Here is a 17,821-nt window from a genome sequence, read left to right as displayed (position 1 = left end):
AATTGAAGACAGGCACTGCTCTGGTCATTCCAACCAATAGCAATGGTTAAAAATCGGAGTGTTCACGCTCCTCACCTTAACGTGCCCCTCTGCACTGCCAGTTCGAGCAATATGGCAAGTGCCAAGTGCTGGTCTTGTAACGGAATGTTCCCTGGCCCTTTGGTACTGGGAGCTCCATGCACATCTCTATTTAAAAATCAAACAATATATATTAGCTAAGAAATAACTGGAAACAATAGATATTTGCTTAACAAAAGCATCTACAAAACACCAAGAACCACTAAACTTAAAGAATATAAAATTGGCAATGAAAGCATGTAACAAAAGCTGACACGTTCCACAAAATATTATTTTTGAAGTGGCAGCTAGGCTTTAAAACTGCCCAAAGCTTCACTATCTGTTCCTTAGCTCTCTTAAATATGCTAAGAACATGAAAAACACATTTTTCACAGGCGAAATTAAAATATTCTTTATGATATTCACCATAAGGACGTAGTTCCAGTATTCAAAAGATAATTTCTATAACAATCATAAAAGGGTAAGTTTTAGAGTTATTAAATAACAGGCAAAAGTAAGGGAGTGCTCCAAGTCCAAAGTGAGTATCTTTATTTTGTCTCCCTATGCACAGTCTGTATTATATTGCTATACTGGAAAGACTCAGTTAAGCATACACATATATTGCATTACTAAAAGCACTCTTCATGTGGGTACAGCTTACAATAGTGATATAGTATTTTTAGGGTAAGTCTAGACAGGGTGATTCAGAATACTCAAGTTTGGATTCTTCTTAAATAGTTAAAGGAATTAAACCATGCTTGAGAAGCATCATTTCAACAACTCATGTACCATTTGTTTGCTTGATATAACATTACGGAAAACTAAGACAATTGTTTTTCTTTTCTAAACTATTCTGCTCAGACTATCAGTTGGTAGGAGATCTAAGTTTGCCATGTAACAGATACTTCAGCAATACCCTAAAGAAGAAACTTACCCAGTCACAACAGACCTTAGGAATTTAGTAGCTCTTTCCACAACTTCCAACCATACAGAAGATACAGTCCCTTCATCAAAAAGGGATGCCTCTGGTAGAGCTCGTAGTGCATCAAGTGACTCCTGTAACAACTCACTGCACAGGTCTGCATCTTCACCTAAGGATCACAGTAATACTAGTTACAGCCACATCTTCACAGAAGGTGTACAGATGTTTTATACAACATTTTGTGGATTTTTACTTTTTAATCTCATGGGTATGAGTTACTTAATATGTACGTAAGTTCTCAATTTTCATACAAACATTTTGACTGCAAGACTTCTGAAGAACGATCTGCTTCACAAAAAAACGCATTTGGAAAGGCAGCAAGTCTTAAAACAGCTTGTCCTGCTATGCATCTTCTGAGGCAACTGGAAAAAGAACTACCCCGGACAAAGAGCCAAACAGCTGCAATCTAAACAAATAGCACAGACTGAGACAAATATTTAGGTAAGTCTGCGAGAAAACAAACCTACCATGGTGTCCACTAGGCAGACAGCTCACTCCAAAAAGACTGTGGCCTGCCCAGAGATGTGGCTGCTCCAGCCTCTGGCTGCAGGGAGTGCCTGAGCCTGCCGCTGCCGGGAGAGCGCAGCAGGGAGACCGCCTGTTCTCAGGTGGAAAGTCTGCTCACCATAGTGGCTGAGTTCAGGGAGCAGGTGGAGAGACTAAGGGGCATCAGGGCATGTGAGCAGGAGATTGCCTAGTGGAGTAACTCCCTGGCATGCCAGAGAGAAGGGCACCAGGGGGATGACCCCCAGAGGGTGGTGGAGCTCCTGCCCTGTCGCTGTTGGGCAGAGGGAGGGGACCAAAAAGAAGATGAGGGTTGGAAGCAAGTCCCAGTTCAGCGTCACAGGCAACCCCCCTACCTACCTACCTCACTTCCCCAGGTGCCCCCTGTAATAGGTTTGAGGCCCTGGATCTTGAAGGAGAGGTAGGAAAGGGTGTGGTGGAATGCCCAACTACAAGGTCACAAACAGGAGGAGTGACAACACGCCTCAAGACTGCCTCCGATTAGAAAGAAAGATGGGTAATTGTAGTAGGCAATTCCCTTCTGAGAGAAACAGAGGGCCCAATATGCAGAGTTGAACCTCATCATAGGGAAGTCTGCAGTCTACCTGAAGCCCCAGATCAAGGATATCACCAGGACACTCCCCAGCCTGGTGCGCTCGACAGACTACTACCCGCTAATGATCTTCCAGACAGGTGGGGAGGAAGCTGCATCCCCTAGTCTGAGGGGAATGAAGAAAGACTTCAGGGCCTTGGAACAGCTGGTGAAAGAGCCTGGTGCGCAAGTTATTTTCTCTTCCCTCCTTCCATTCTGGGGTGATGACATGGGACGGAATAGAAGGTCAAGATCATGCTTCTTCCAAGGTCAAGATCAGAGCATCCCAACAGGTAGGAAGTCAAGAAAGGGAGCCAGGAGACCTGCATGGTTAAACAGGGAACTGCTGGACAAACTCAAGTAGAAGAGGAGAGTCCAGAGGTCATGGAAGGAGGGGCTGGCCACCTGGGAGGAATATAAGACTGTCGTCAGAGGATGTAGGGATGCAACCAGGAAAGCTAAGGCCTCCCTAGAATTAAACCTTGCAAGAGGGGTCAGGGACAACAGAAAGGGCTTCTTCAAATACATTGTGGATAAAACTAACACTAGAGACAATCTAGGCCCACTAATGAATGAGGTGGGTGGCCTGGTGACAGAAGATAAAGAGAAGGCAGAGTTACTGAATGCCTTCTTTGTCTCAGTCTATAATGCCAGGAGCTGTTCTGAGGAGCACCATACCCTGGAGGCCCCAGAGGAACTCAGGATAAAGGAGGAGTTTGCCTCAGTTGATGAGGACTGGGTTAAGGACCAATTAAGCAATCTGGACATCCATAAATCCGTGGGTCCTGATGGGATGCACCCACAGGTGCTGAGGGAGCTGGCGGAAGTCGTTGCTAGGCCACTCCCCATCATCTTTGGTGAGTCGTGGAGAACAGGAGAGGTGCCTGAGGACTGCATGAAAGCAAATGTCACTCCAGTCTTCAAAAAGGGCAAGAAGGTGGACCCGGGTAACTATAGACTGGTTAGCCTCACCTCTACTCCTGGAAAGGCAATGGAGCAACTTATCCTTGGCATTGTTTCTAGGCATATCAAGGATAAAAGGGTCATTAGGGGAGTCAACACGGCTTCACCAAGGGGAAGTCATGCTTAACCAACCAACCTGATAGCCTTTCATGAAGACATAACCAGGTGGACAGATGATGGTAAAGCAGTGGACATGGTCTATCTTGATTTCAGTACAGCATTTGACACTGTCTCAGCATCCTCACAGCTAAACTGAGGAAGTGTGGTCTGGATGATGAGGTAGTGAGGTGACTGTGAACTGACTGAAGGAAACAAGCCAGAGAGTTGTGGTAAATGGGATGGAGTTGAGTTGGATACTCCTGTATTTAGTGGAGTCCCTCAACGGTTGGTACTGGGACCAGTACTATTCAGTATATTCATCAATGACTTGGATGAGGGAATAGAGTGCACTGTCAGCACGTTTGCTGATGACACGAAACTGGGAGGAGTGGCTGACATGCCAGAAGGCTGTGCTGTCATCCAGCAAGACAGACAGGCTGGAGAGTTGGGCAGGGAGAAATTTAATGAAATGTAACGAGGGCAAGTGTAGAGTCCTGCATCTTGGCAAGAACAACTCCAGGTACGAGTTTAAGTTGGGAACTGACCTGCTGGAGAGCAGCGTAGGGGAAAGGGACCTGGGGGTCCTGGTGGACAGCAGGATTACCATGAGCCTTGTGGCCAAGAAGGCCAATGGCATCCTGGGGCGTACCAGAAGGGGTGTGGTTAGTAGGTTGAAAGAGGTTCTCCTCCCCCTCTACTCTGCCCCAGAGAGAGCGCATCTGGAATATTGTGTCCAGTTCTGGGCCCCTCACTTCAAGAAGGACAGGGAACTCAGGAAGGACAGGGAACTGCTTGAGAGAGTCCAGTGCAGAGCCACAAAGATGATTAAGGGAGTGGAGCATCTCCTTTACAATGAAAGGCTGAGGGAGCTGGGTCTCTTTAGCTTGGAGAAAATGAGACTGATGGGTGACCTTATTAATGTTTATAAACATGTAAAGGGTGAGTGTCAGGAGGATGGAGCCAGGCTCTTCTTAGTGACATCTAATGATAAGACAAGGGGAAATGGGTGCAAGCTGGAACATAGGAGGTTCCACTTAAATATGGGAAGAAACTTCTTCACAGTGAGGGTTACAGAACACTGGAACAGGCTGCTCAGAGGGGTTGTGGGGTTGTCTTCTCTGGAGACATTCAAAACCCGCCTGGACGCGTTCCTGCGTGACCTGATCTAGGTGCTCCTGCTCCATCGGGGGGATTGGACTAGATGATCTTTCAAGGTCCCTTCCAATCCCTGACATTCTGTAATTCTGTGAAGTTCAGGTGGCACAGAGAATTCTGCCATTTCAAACTTCTGAGTGTCAACCTTTGCCATTTGACCATTGTTGACAAGTACACAAACTAAATAAAAGTTTTGCACTACTGCTCCCAACTCCTTTGCAAAACTACTACTGTGCTGCAGTAATATAGTGATAACATCTTTTCTGAAAAAGAAATCTAACTTCTCTGAAACCTGGCATTAAAATGCATTCTCTTTGTGAAATCCCAGTTTGTATAGCTAAGCGTAAAAGTACCCCAGCACAATACGGCAGCTGTATTGGCTTGAATAGCAATGACTGGCTCCGACGGCTTTGATCAACAACAGCACTGTTAGACATAAGACCACATAAAAATAAGATACAATTATGGAAGTCTAGTATTTGTAAGTATTTGCATAGAGCTATATCTTTAATACATGCACATGCTTTTATGAAAATAATCTGTCTTCAGAAATCAAAAATACACACAGTATGCTACAGAGTAGACCTACCTGACCTCCATGCTCTACGAAGGAACGCAAATGCAAATGAAAGTGCTGCTCGAGATCCAACTCGTGCAAGTCCTTCTACACCTTTCCCTACAGGTCTTGGGCTAAAAAAAATCATATTCGCATTGTCTCTACACAGTTTATGTAACAATTACATACATTATAAAAATTATTAGTAATATATGTATTTGACAGATTTCCACTTTATTTATATGCATGCATATAAAATTACTTTTTTTTAATATAAATAATTGCAAGTTCCTCTTGAGAATGAAGGTGGTCAACATCAAAACGACAACCAAAATTCAACTTCAGCTGTTCTAAAACCCAGCTAACTCAATCCCTGACAACAAAAACCTTAACAGAGAAAAAATAAACCAGACTGGCATAATTGCCATAGGAAAGGTTCCCAAGTTACTTAGAGTGAAATTATGATTGCACACTAAAAGTACACAAGTGTATGATGTTTCATGTACTCATTTTTATCTAGGCTGTTTATACTTCTAGTGTATTTGGACTGCATTACCTAGAATTTTAGATGTTGTATAAATTTTCTATTCAATTACTGAGAATGAATTTCATCCTTTTTGTCATTGCCTGTCTTTTCACTCAAGAGTCAATACTACAAATCTCTTTGCAGCTTCTGTATTGGTTTGTGTACAGAAGAGAGAACTTGAATTTTTGTTGACATGCACTGGACTCCCAAACATTTTTATTACCTTTGCTTTTTATGCAAACAATCACATTAATCAAGTAAGCTTTCCTTTTTACTTACTAACAGGAGATTCCCTACTGTTTTGTCTTAGGAAGACAAACCTGTTTTTAATCTCACATCACAATGAAAGTGAACTTTCAAGACTTTTTCAAGCGAGAGAAAATTTAAACTGTCTTTTCTTTTTAAGCAGTCTGATAATTTAAGCATACCAGTGTTCTTTTTAATCAGAACTGAAAAATTATTCTTCAAAGAACAGATTATTCAGAGAAAGACATCCCCATCAGAACAATCCCATAGACGATAACTCATCTACGATATTTATTTACTGTCTCTTTAATTTTTGAAGCTAGAGCTAATCTAAAATAAAATTTTCCCTGGTTAAGTTGCATGTTCTGTCCAACAGCAACCTAGTTCGACTATTGACAAGCTTCTTTAATGCCTCAATTAATAGTTTTATTCTATTCTTAGGTCAATAAACTATCTAGATATAGAAAGTAACTACATAATTTCTTATTCAGATAGTTCTCCTGAAACATTTTCAAATAAAATTTCTGATTATAACATTTCTCACCCAAGCTAAGGAAAACTACATTCAACTTTTATGTACTTGAATTTTTAAATTTATGTGCATGACTCAGCAAATAAATATGAGAAATACATGTTAATGACAAGAAATAATGCTATTAGAACTATGTAATGTCCATCAGCATCATTTCTGAAATAGGCCTTTCCATACACCCAACAGAGTAGAACAAAAGAGTATCTCTGGGAAAGTATGATTGTAGCTCAAAGAATAACATCTACTGAAGTGTATTATTATAAAAGACAACCAATATGAACAGAGTCAGCATAAGTAAGCATCAGCCAAGGATGAAAACTGTGTGGTATATAGCACCACCTAAAACCATCTTTAATAAGAAGATTGTCTTTACTGGTAATGCTTCATGAGAAGAAAGAAATCCCATTAAGCTGTCACACACAGGTTGATAACTCTTCTATGATTTTGCCAATATACTAACTTATCTGTACAACTTGTCATTACCTTTTCTTATCCACAGTTGGCAGAGGAATACTATTGCTTTTCCACTTAACTTTGACATTCTCCTGAAGAACTGTTCTGTTCAATGCAATGAAGTATCGTTCCAGGATAACTAGCCTCTGCTTTAGCCTCATAGCTGAAAGAGCTGTTGTAGCAGTTTGCGTGGCCAGAGTTTGCTGTTCCTTCACTAGTACATGAAGGCACTCTTTCAATTCATTCACATCTAAGAATCAGAGAAAGATACCATTTTAGTGGTGTTGATCTTTACTATATTACCAAGAAAAGTCAAGAAAAATTAAAAACTATGAGCTGACTAGAAGTCTACATCTCAAAACTTAGTGAAATTCAGTTTCCATGTTTAATGTGCACATTTCTAATTAGCAGTATGTATTACACAATTACGAGTCATATTTAACAGGTGTTTAGACAAAGACTAATGTTATCATTAAAACTAGTTTTGTGTGAATACATCTTAACCTTCATGTTTCATGTCTGAAATTAAAATGCCATAGAAAATATTTATGCAAGTGTTCAAAACAAGTTATACAGCAAATTCTTATCAACAGCAGACCTCAGAGCCAGACTTCTCCTAAGTACAAGCAACAACCTTGCAAGTACCTAGGAAGACATGCTTTCATTTTGCACTGATACACATTATCTTAAGTTTCTCAGAAGTTATAAAACTACTCTCAGAAGCTTGAGGGTCACTGCCAAGAGCTGGTTAGCTTCTGAAACAAGCTGTCAGAAATTTAAGACACCCTCAAGTAAAAATCAGCAAATAAAAGATCTGACCTACGTACCAACACCAGAAAATTAATTCTTTGCTAACCAGAAAAAGCATTCAACAGCCTGAAGTCCTAATTATCTAACTACAGATGATAAAGACAGTCTCAAAACACTTGAAAACAGGAATTTCAGAATAATGTTTATTCGGGGGGGAGGTTGGTTATCCCCCCCCTTTTTTTTTTTAAGCTACATTCCCTGTAGCTTTAATTCTTTGGATAAACATGAACAAAGTTTGGTTTTGGAAGGTTTTTTTTTTTCCTCTCCCTTTATTAACGGTCTGATCACTGGGCCACCCCACTCTGCTTTTCCCTGCATTACAGTCCTCCTCTCTAAGCCAACCACCAGCATTTGCTGCCTGGCTGCCACACAGAAGTGACTTTGTTTTAACTGACACCTGACTAAGGGCTATGAAAAAAAAAATACCTACCTGCTTATATGTAACTGTGTTTGTGAAAAGATGGCAACAGCCTCACAGAAAAAAAAAATGGAATAGCAGCCTCCAAGCTATAGAAATTCCGACACTCTTATGGTAGCCTCTGGAGCTGAATTGTATCTAATGAGGCACAAGGCTTTTTTTTTTTTTTGTAAATGTAACTCTCTAAAGTATTTCAAAGTTTTGTCCCCACTCTGTGATACATCTCTGTGCAGCCAGCAGAGAATTCAAGGGGCCTTCTCTGCCACCATACCACATTGCACAGTCACATACAGCTTGTTGTCAGCCATCACCCCAGCCTGTTTTCAACACTGCTACTCACATTTCACTATTTCATGTGTTAGATTCCTTTCCCTGAGGCAATTTGCATTTTTCCACTTATGACGAACAACTGACTTTTTCAATGTGTAAGAACAGTAAGTATTCCTTACAGTCTAGACCTTGAGAAATCAGACAAAAGTAATAGCAGCTATTATATACATCCATACTTTGGCTCAACAACAGGAAATATGACAAAAAAGCCACAGTATCCTTAATTTTTGCCCCATAAAATTCCCTACAAAGACATCTATAGCACAGTTGTCAGTCATAGCTGAACAGAGCTACTCCAGATCACTATGTAAACCAAACATAAATAAAACAAATGCCTGCTAAAGGCATGTTTGGTTTGGCTTTGGATAGGACAAGAGCGAATGAGTTGCACCACGGAAGGTTCAGGTTGGAAATTTGGAGATATTTCTTCTTAGAAAGAGCGATCAGGCATTGGAATGGGGTTGCCCAGGCAGGTGGTGGCATCACCCTCCCTGGGTGTGTTTAGGGAAAGGTTGGACATGGTGCTTATGGACATGGTTTAGTGGGTGACATTGGTGGTTGGGGATGGTTGGACCAGATGATCTTGGAGGTCTTTTCCAACCTTAATGATTCTGATTCTATATAAGAATTCTAATTCTCATTCTGATTCTGATATAAGTTTACTGGGAAGCTTTCGTGGATGACTGGATGAATCCCCAGCCTGAAGCTCCAGTATACCTCCAAATGAATAGCATAATTTTAAAGGAAAAAACTCAAGTTGAAAAGTGTTAGCATTACTCAGCTACTGCACTTCAGAGTACTGTAACAGAATATGGTCAGTATTGACACACCAGCTTCATGATCCCCCTAAATAAACCACCACAAGACACAAAAATCAGCTTTTTTCCCCCTTCCGAAACACTAAAGCCCTATCCATCACTAAATACCACTGGAATATAACAATGAAGGAAAAAAAAAAATCAATCACACTGTTTTACAAAGAGACTTTTTTTAAAAAATATTGGTTTTTGTCAACCAATTTCACTCTGCAGGTTCATTCCCCATATTACATACTCATGTATCCACAGGAAAAGTAAATAAACAGTTGATGGAAAAAAATGGCACTTTCATTAGGGTCTGTGTTTGGGGAAGATACAGTCTCTGCTTGGTGCTACAGAAACAAAGCACGAGGTACCAGACTCCACAAAGTCTATAAAGTAACAGAGAGCTACAGTATTCATAATCCCCTCCTGGCTGACAAGTTATCTAAAGGTGAACAGCCCCTCAAATTCTTTCTGAGAGTTAAAGACAGACATGTTTTCTGACAACAGAGCCCTTCCTTTCAAAATAATATGCTTAATAAGCACACGGCACAGGGGCTACTGGAAAGAATCAGGATGGGCAGAGACTACCTACATTAGACATAATTCCTTATGAGGAAGTTTCCCTAAAAGACCACAACTGCATACTTCCAGAACCAGCTCCAATCAGCCACGTTACTGCTGTTATCAACATCCCATCCACTCTGATGCAACAGGTGACACTAAACTCTGAATGCAAAAAAAAAACAAAATCCTACAAAAGCACGTACAATGTACGCAAGTCAAGCAGTAGCAGTTTTCAACATGACCATTGTATGCACACACAATACTATGTCTGTACAGGAAAAAAACGTTTCATCTGCAGCACCTACAAAACTAATTCCTAGCGCAATACATACTGGGGATAACCTGTAAGACACTCAACAAGATAGTCAATGATCTGATATGACAACTGGCCCATCTGACGAAAAATAACATTACTGTAGCTCTTTAAATACCTCAAAGGTTCAATTCGGTTTTAATACAGAAGATCTACATAATACTTCAACCAGAGTTGAAGTATTGATAACTGGAGTTGAGTCCTATTAAACTACACAAAGTTTCACAAAACAGACCTTCACAATAGCACTTTCTAAAGCAAGGGATATTTCATTTCAAATGCAAGTTATTTTTCTTTCCTGCCAAAGTCAACAAACATGCATGAACCATTAACTTAAGTTTACTGACTTCAGTTGTGGTAAAATTCTTTTCCTTTACTCTTCTCACTTTGCTCTTCTCACAATCTGAAACGGCTACAATTTTAGGAGGCTTTCTCCCAAAATTAAGTAATTCCATTCTTAAAATACTTTATACATACCTTATTATTTCAATAATCCAAAAGAAATCTCACATGCAAAGTGTAGGTAAAGACTGGAACAGCTATTTCAGACATAATGTTAGCTATAGTAATCCTAAAACTCGGATAGGTCTCAAAACTGAACCAAGGACTGCATTGTTTTGTTAGAAGTAACACTGTTGGGGAAAAAGGGTGTCCGGGTGTCTTTGGATTTTTATTTATTTATTTATTTTTAAAGTGAGCTGTATCTACGCACTTCCCAAATTTAAATCTTCTCTTCTTCCGTAAGTAAATTAGTCTTGACAAAAATTCACTTCCTCTTCAGAAAGTTTTAAATACATTAGGGAACTGACCAATTGAAATCGGTCAAGCCTGAACAACATATATTACCAAGTATCTAAACAGACTACTGAGAGAATAGGTTATTAATAGCAACGATTCAAGTTTCATCTGAGAAGGTTACAGTGAACTCTTTAAACAAAACTGTTTATGCCACTACGCCAGTCCTTGATGCCAGATGTCCCTTGCAACATTCTGCTTTGTCAGTTATTTTACGAAGGGTGGAGACAAATTATTTACCTAATCCATACCTACCTAAGAGTCGATGTCATAACACACAAGTTTAAATTCTCAAGCTATCATTAGCAGAATACTTGTTAAGTGAGAACTACAGTCAGATATGTTCCTGGCTGCAGTTGAGGCAGGTAAGGGTTTTACCATCTTCTATTAAAATTTATCACATCCCTGCCTCCCCACGGCAGCTAACATAACTACGTGTCTTCACTTCTTAATTCATCCTGCCAAAAATTCCCTGCATTAGAAGGAAAAATACCAGTAGTGTTTAACCTAGATCATTTGACAGAACAGGGTTAAGCGGTGATGCGTTATCTAGTTATGTCAGCAAATCTGAGGGGGCAAAACAAGCAGCTGAAGGCAGTAACTTCTTAAATCACCTCAGCCACAGCCAATACATTAACCTGACATGAGTTTAAGGCAGGTAGCCTGTTAAAGGCATGTTTGCTCCCTTATACCTTAAAAAAATAACATACTAAATGGTTTCTTAACATTTATGCCAGTAGCTCTTGTAGAGAACTCTGCAGGCTTCCAAGTGGCAAATTAAGGATCGTGAAAAATGCCCATATCAGAAGTGAAAAGTTTCAAGGACTTCCACTGAGTCACGAGCTTCAGCAAAAGGCAAATACAGACGATATAGTTTAAAGAGATTTCAGACCTGAAAATTCAAAACGTGTTTCAAACAATTTGGCAAGAATGTGCCACTATAAAGAGCACTCATTTCCTGTCAGCAGCAGAGCTAATGTGTGCTAATTTCCTACAGCTTTTTATATTTTGTCTCATCTCTTTCCCCTTCTACTATACAGTACTTCCACTGGACAAAGAGCAGCCAAAGGATGCAGTCAGCTCAGCTTAACACACATCTGGGGGGCCAGCAAGCCAATGCCACAGAATGCACAGTGGATTCAAAAGCTGGAAGGAAAAACAAAAATACCATCACATCCACCTAATTTCCTTCAGAAAGATGGCTAAATATACTCCTGTAATTATTTTATATTAAGAACACAGGAGGCTCCCCCTGAGCACCAGGAGCACTTCTGTGCTGTGCGGGTGAGGAGCCCTGGCACAGGCTGCCCAGAGAGGCTGTGGGGTCTCCTCCTTGGGGATCTCCAAAAGCCGCCTGGAGATGGGCCTGGGCAGCCTGCGCTGGGTGGCCCTGCTGGGGCAGGGCTTGGGCCTGGCGGCCTCCAGAGGGCCCTGACAGCCTCAGCCACTCTGGTTCTGTGAAAAAACGCAACTCCTAACAGGTGGTTAGCTTTTTGCTTCCTTCTGTCTGACCTCTCTGTTCAAAAGACACCCATCAGCACGCTTCACCTTATTCATATTTAGTGAGGGAAGAGATTCAACATTCAAAATCAAAAAGATGCTTGGAGCCAGACAATAACTTTCAAGCTGAGGGTGTGGGGGATTTAAAATCTGTTTGAAGTGGTAAGAAAGTGAAAAAAAAAAACAGGGAGGCAGGAGTTCTGAGAGATGTAAAACAGGAGGTAGGCCCTGGGCAAGTGTCACCCTTTCACTGAACCATTCTTTTTTAAACATCTTTTCTAAAGCTGAACTTAAAAATACTCGATCAAGAATTTTATTTTTTTTAAATCAAAGTAGAAATGTGTCACTAACTTTTAATCTGTTGTTAAAAAGATTTTTCAATGCCACCAATGCTTAGTTACTTCTGTACACAGTACAAACTTGATTCATCTAATAGCTCTTACAGGATAAAACTTCATGTCCCCCCCTTTCTTACAAAGGACAAAGATTCGACTGCTGTTGCCAGTGACACGTTTCTCATGTGTATCTCACTGAATTCACAAGGGTAGTTTTCACCTCCCCTCCCTTAGGTATTGCCTCTGAACCAGTTCTCAGTGCACTCAGCTATACTAACATTACCAAGGAAACAAGAGGCAGCATTATCTATAAAACAAGCTCTCAGCTGTACTTGAGGAGCCCCCAGAAGTGCTACGCCATGACAGTGATTTACCAGCATAATGGTTTAATTCATTGCGAATACGGACTGCTAAATCAGGTCTGACTACCCAAGAAAACTGATGAAAGTAATGAAACAAGATTTTTAAGAAAAAATCTGAAGGACTGGCTAATGAATACACAATCTTGTGGGGACAGGACAAAGGGAAGATGTTTTAAATGAGCACTTATATCAAAATGGGGCCTGAATCTGGCATCAAGTAAGAGCTGAATATGAAATGGATGAACACTGAAGCCAGAGAGAAGAAAAAACTTAAAAGTCAAATAATAAACTACCCATGTTTTTATTACTATTTTATGCATATTTTTTATTTATATTTTTACAGAACTTAGCATAGTAAGGCCACACAAAAAAAAATCACCATAAGTATGACATCTTCACCCTGTTCTGGCGGTGATCTCAGCATAAATTAGAACTGAGGAAAGCATTTTGCTTCACTGAATTTGTGCCCGGATCACAAAACAGAGCGGAAGACAAAAAGCACTGCTTCTCAACACATTTTATGAAGAGCTTTTTTTTGTGCTTTCTCCAAATCCCTCAGTTCTCATGGGGGAGGGATGTCACAAGGCCCAGCAACCTGGATTAGCCTGCTGAAGTTCAATAGCGTGATCCTCCAGACTTCTTGGCAAAGTAAGATTGTATTACAGCACTTCTAAAACATAGATAATCCACTATCCAATGTCTAGATACAACTTTCATAACGTAAGACTTTCATAATGTAAATCATTAAATTCAGTAAATATATCTCAGGGTATTAACCTAAAACACAGACCTTACTCGTAAAGGAATATAAAACAAGTGAAAACACAGTAAGTCTTTCATTCTTACTGGATCAGTAGGAATACCTTTAAAAAACAATTCTTGTTTTCAAAAGCTCCTTCGTGCTTTTGACAAATATTGAAGGATCAATTTTATTTTTTTCAGAAGGATGACAGAAGACAAGCTTAAAATAGTTTTTCTTGTTTTATGAGACAGATGCAAAGCACCAAGACTGAATTAATTCTCCGTTTTTTTTTTTTTTTTCAAAATCAATTCCCAAGCCACAAGAACTAGCATGGTACAAAAAGCAATTGTTAGCTCTATTTCTTACAAATGCAAAACAAAAAGCTACCTACAGTCATGAGTGAAAGCTACCTGTAACACTTATACAAATAAAATACAAGTGTGTTTATAGTACTATTTAAGGATTTATCTGTCCCATACAGTTAAATCAGATCAAGGTGATGTGAACTTCAAGCACAAAAGGTAATTGAAACCAAGGAATACAAATTTAGTACATTAAATCTTCATAGATATTTACTCTAGAAAAAACATGTTCAACAATAATGAGCCATACTATATATAGGCACTAAAAGTTAATGCAAGAAAGTAACTTTTTTTTCCTGAAACCTCCATACACACACACACAACCCTTGTTTTATAAACAACTTCCGTTTATTTTAAATTTTTAACGAAATCATTGGAGAGTAAATTTAAAGGCCAGTTCTTATCCCAAACACCCTGGTCACTTGAGAGAAATTTGGTAGGATAGTTAGTATTTAGATTACAATTTTTTACAATAGGTTTATTTTACTCTTCAGCAACAAGCACTAAATACAAATATAAAACAAAAATAACATGACCTTTAGCTTGCGTCTCTTCAACACGGTCTCCCTTCTTTAACACTCCCTCCCCCTTCCACTGTAATGGCAATTCTTTTCATTCCTCCTACACTGCAAAATTCTGTCCTACTTCTAGAGTGACATCAAGCCCATCTGCCCTTCTGTCCTTAAGAAAGGGGAAAAAGCTGGCTGGCACAGAGCAGAGGACAGCAGACTGGCAGATGACCTGTGGCTCAACAGAAACAAGTCACATAGCTTCCCTAGCAAAGATGGCTACACAGATCCAGATTCTGGCCCTGAAGAGACAATGCTCTTGCCAGGGATCCTCAAGCGATTTGGGGTGAGGGGAAAGGAACAGGGGCACAACAGATGTCTCTGAAGTTTGTACATTCCAGTATCTGAATCGGGTAGTTTCAGGCACCAGAAGTACAAAACAAACCACTGAAGTGAAGCTTCTTCTGTAACGTTGCTTTCAAAGTTGGACCATTTCAGACAATGTGTTGCTGCTCTGCAGCAATAAGGAGCTACGAACTTCAGCTGGCTTCAATATCAGAATCAGTATTTTATAGAGCCACAGTTGAAGATGTGAACACACAGACTATTTTCCCACTGACATCACAGGTGATGTTACTGTTAGCAAGGATCAGGACAGACAGTTAACTGAACAAATCCTTTCAACATTCCTCCCATGATTCGCTCAGACTCCTTCATATCAGACCACTAATCCAAAAAGAAAAATCACCCATTAAACCTTTATTGCCTGCAGAAAATTCAGGCTTCAGAAACTAAGCAATTTTTTTTGTTTGTCTGTAACTGAACAGAAATCTAAAGGCATCTTAACATTTCACTGTATAACTGCATTTGTTCCAAGCCAATTTATCATTCCTTCAAGTAGTATGAAAGGTGCAAATTGACTCTTCAAGTCATGAGTGTAATTAAACCCGAAAGTAGTTATGGCAAATGGTTAACTTGAATCACAGTTAACCACTTACCAAACTTATTCCACTAACCTAACAGATGCATCTGTCAACAACTACATTTGATCCAATTACTTCCTGATGCTACAAAAGCAGTGATCAATATAGAACTTGTAATGCTTCAGTGAGAATCATCAAAACAGCCACAATACCTGGTTGTTTGCCCCACACCCAACTCTCAACAATCGATTTGGCCCTGTAAGTAGGCGGTGGAGCCTCTTCTTCATCTTTCTTTTCTTTGTCATTTTGCTCTTCTTTCTTTGATGCAGTTTGGCATTCAGTGCTATCATCTAAAGAAAAAAAAACAGACCAGTTAAACTACTTCCTCCTTTAATTCAGACCTAGATTAGAAAGGTAAAGCTCCTTTAATTCAGTTCTACATTAGAAAGGTAAAGCTCATAGCCCTCACTTTTACAGCAATATTGTCTATCATTAAGAGAACAAAGAAGGGAAAAGAAAGTAGTATGCACCATGTTAACTGCCACAGGTGCTAGCTCTCATGTTACATTTCATGAGACAGTGACTTTAAAATGCAGAAATCACTGCTGCAACCTCCTAGGTAATCTGATTAAAATCCACCCTAACACTTTAGGTCAGCATTGCAATAAATGCACTTTAAGTCAGACTTTGCTCTCAACTACCTCCATTTCTGTTTCATTTACTTGTTTTCATATTCCAACATGTAAAATACAGCAATTGCCTTAATTTCAAAATCAAGAAGAGCTATACATTGACATTTACACTAATTTTATGCAGCAGTATTTCAACATTTCTAACATATCTAGCATCTTAGTAATTACCAGCAAGCAATAATACCACCACTTTCTACCCAAGCAATAAAAAAGCATTTGCAATCCTTTTAGGATTACTTTCATGAAGACAGAAAACAGACATTAGTCACTTATCTCTGTAATCAAAGACTGCATGAAAGCCCCAATTTGCTAAACACAGTAGAACCAGACAGCTGGAAGTCTCTCTTTCCTTATTCGTACGGATTTCCATTTCCTTACCTCCAGCCAGTTCAATGTGCAAGACTGCCTTGCAATTCAGGGCCTCGCAGGCAACTGCCTTTCCCATTATGACCCTTCATTTCTAAAAATATCCCCCCAGATTTCTCAATACTAGAATTTGCAACCTATCCTTGACGAGATTAGACCCAGACATCTTTACCAGGCTCTTAAAAATTACTGGTCCTCCACTCCTATCGGCCAACCCAGACTACACAGACTCCTTCCCAGAAGCCCTGGCCACAACAATCTAGACAGGAATTAGAATTTTGTCTTTCCTTCTATCTCACCCCCCATCACCAAATACACACATTTGCCCTAGCGCATTTCAGGAGATGATAGCAAGCAAGAGGTTTACAGCTGCAGCTAGATACAACACATCTGACTGCACCTATCCCACTTGGATATCAAAGGCTCTCAAAAAAAAAAAAAGCACGCAAAGCAGTACAATTTCCAAAAACATTCAACTATTTCCTCCATCTGGCTTAAAGAAAAAATGCATGTCTGATCTAGTTGTAACTGGATCTGTGATCGACTATTTGTTAAACATTTCCTTGGCTGCAGACAATAGCACCTCCCAAAACATGCTTTTTTAAGCTGCCTTAATCATACAAGTTTTAAATTAAAGCCAATGTTTCATAACCTGCAACACGCAGTAGCACTCAGGAGGGGGCACCTGAAGACAAGGCAAAGAGAAAAAAACAGGAGACAATTGCACAATGCCTGCTGCAGCTGAGACTGTGGGCTAAGGAAGGGATAGCAAAGGTCACCTGAGCACAGCAAAAAGCAGCGTGGATACTCCACTTTCAAGTGGAAACTATACCAAGTACAACCATCTCCCTCAAATACCAAGGAGCATCCAACAGTCCAGCAGTCATCAGCATAATAAAACGTGTCCAAAAGATGACTGAATTTAGCTGGTTTTACTCCAAGGCATAAGTGACATTAGAAGACACAAATCCCATTATACATTTAAACCAAACACCCTGTTTAGCCAGAGCAGTTCAGAATATTCCCACAATAACACCATGCTCTCGCTGTTTCTCCACTCACCCACACAACTAAAGACACGCTCCGCAGGAGCTGCTGGGATTTCAGGCAGTGGGTTGAAGGGTGCTGTGCCAAGACACTACGTTTTGCAGAGAGCTGCAAGAGAACTTGTTATGCTTTCTAACAGATCCTTGGCAAAGGATGACAACAAAGGGCTACGAACTTAGTCCCTCGCTGCGAGTAGATGAGGTCCCAGCCCAGGTTGGAACTTCAGCATTGTGTCATACACAAATAACCTTGACATTAAACATACACAAATCCACTAGGAGGAGT

The 17,821-nt window shown here is 40.1% G+C and overlaps 1 protein-coding gene across 1 annotated transcript in view; it reads right to left on the bottom strand.

Moving 5' to 3' along the window:
• HERC2 (HECT and RLD domain containing E3 ubiquitin protein ligase 2) overlaps window positions 1–17,821 on the bottom strand; it is a 114,825-nt gene that overhangs the window by 81,869 nt on the left and 15,135 nt on the right. Inside the window, exons 4-8 of the mRNA XM_035558099.2 lie at window positions 15,644–15,781; window positions 6,696–6,915; window positions 4,942–5,042; window positions 992–1,148; window positions 76–186 (exon numbers count right to left, since the gene is read on the bottom strand). Of these exons, the coding sequence (XP_035413992.1) occupies window positions 76–186; window positions 992–1,148; window positions 4,942–5,042; window positions 6,696–6,915; window positions 15,644–15,781 (727 nt within the window). The remainder of the gene's footprint in view (window positions 1–75; window positions 187–991; window positions 1,149–4,941; window positions 5,043–6,695; window positions 6,916–15,643; window positions 15,782–17,821) is intronic.

This window comes from Cygnus atratus, chromosome 1 (assembly GCF_013377495.2).
Source record: "Cygnus atratus isolate AKBS03 ecotype Queensland, Australia chromosome 1, CAtr_DNAZoo_HiC_assembly, whole genome shotgun sequence".
NCBI lineage: Eukaryota > Metazoa > Chordata > Aves > Anseriformes > Anatidae > Cygnus > Cygnus atratus.
This window is presented reverse-complemented; position numbering and strand designations above follow the sequence as displayed.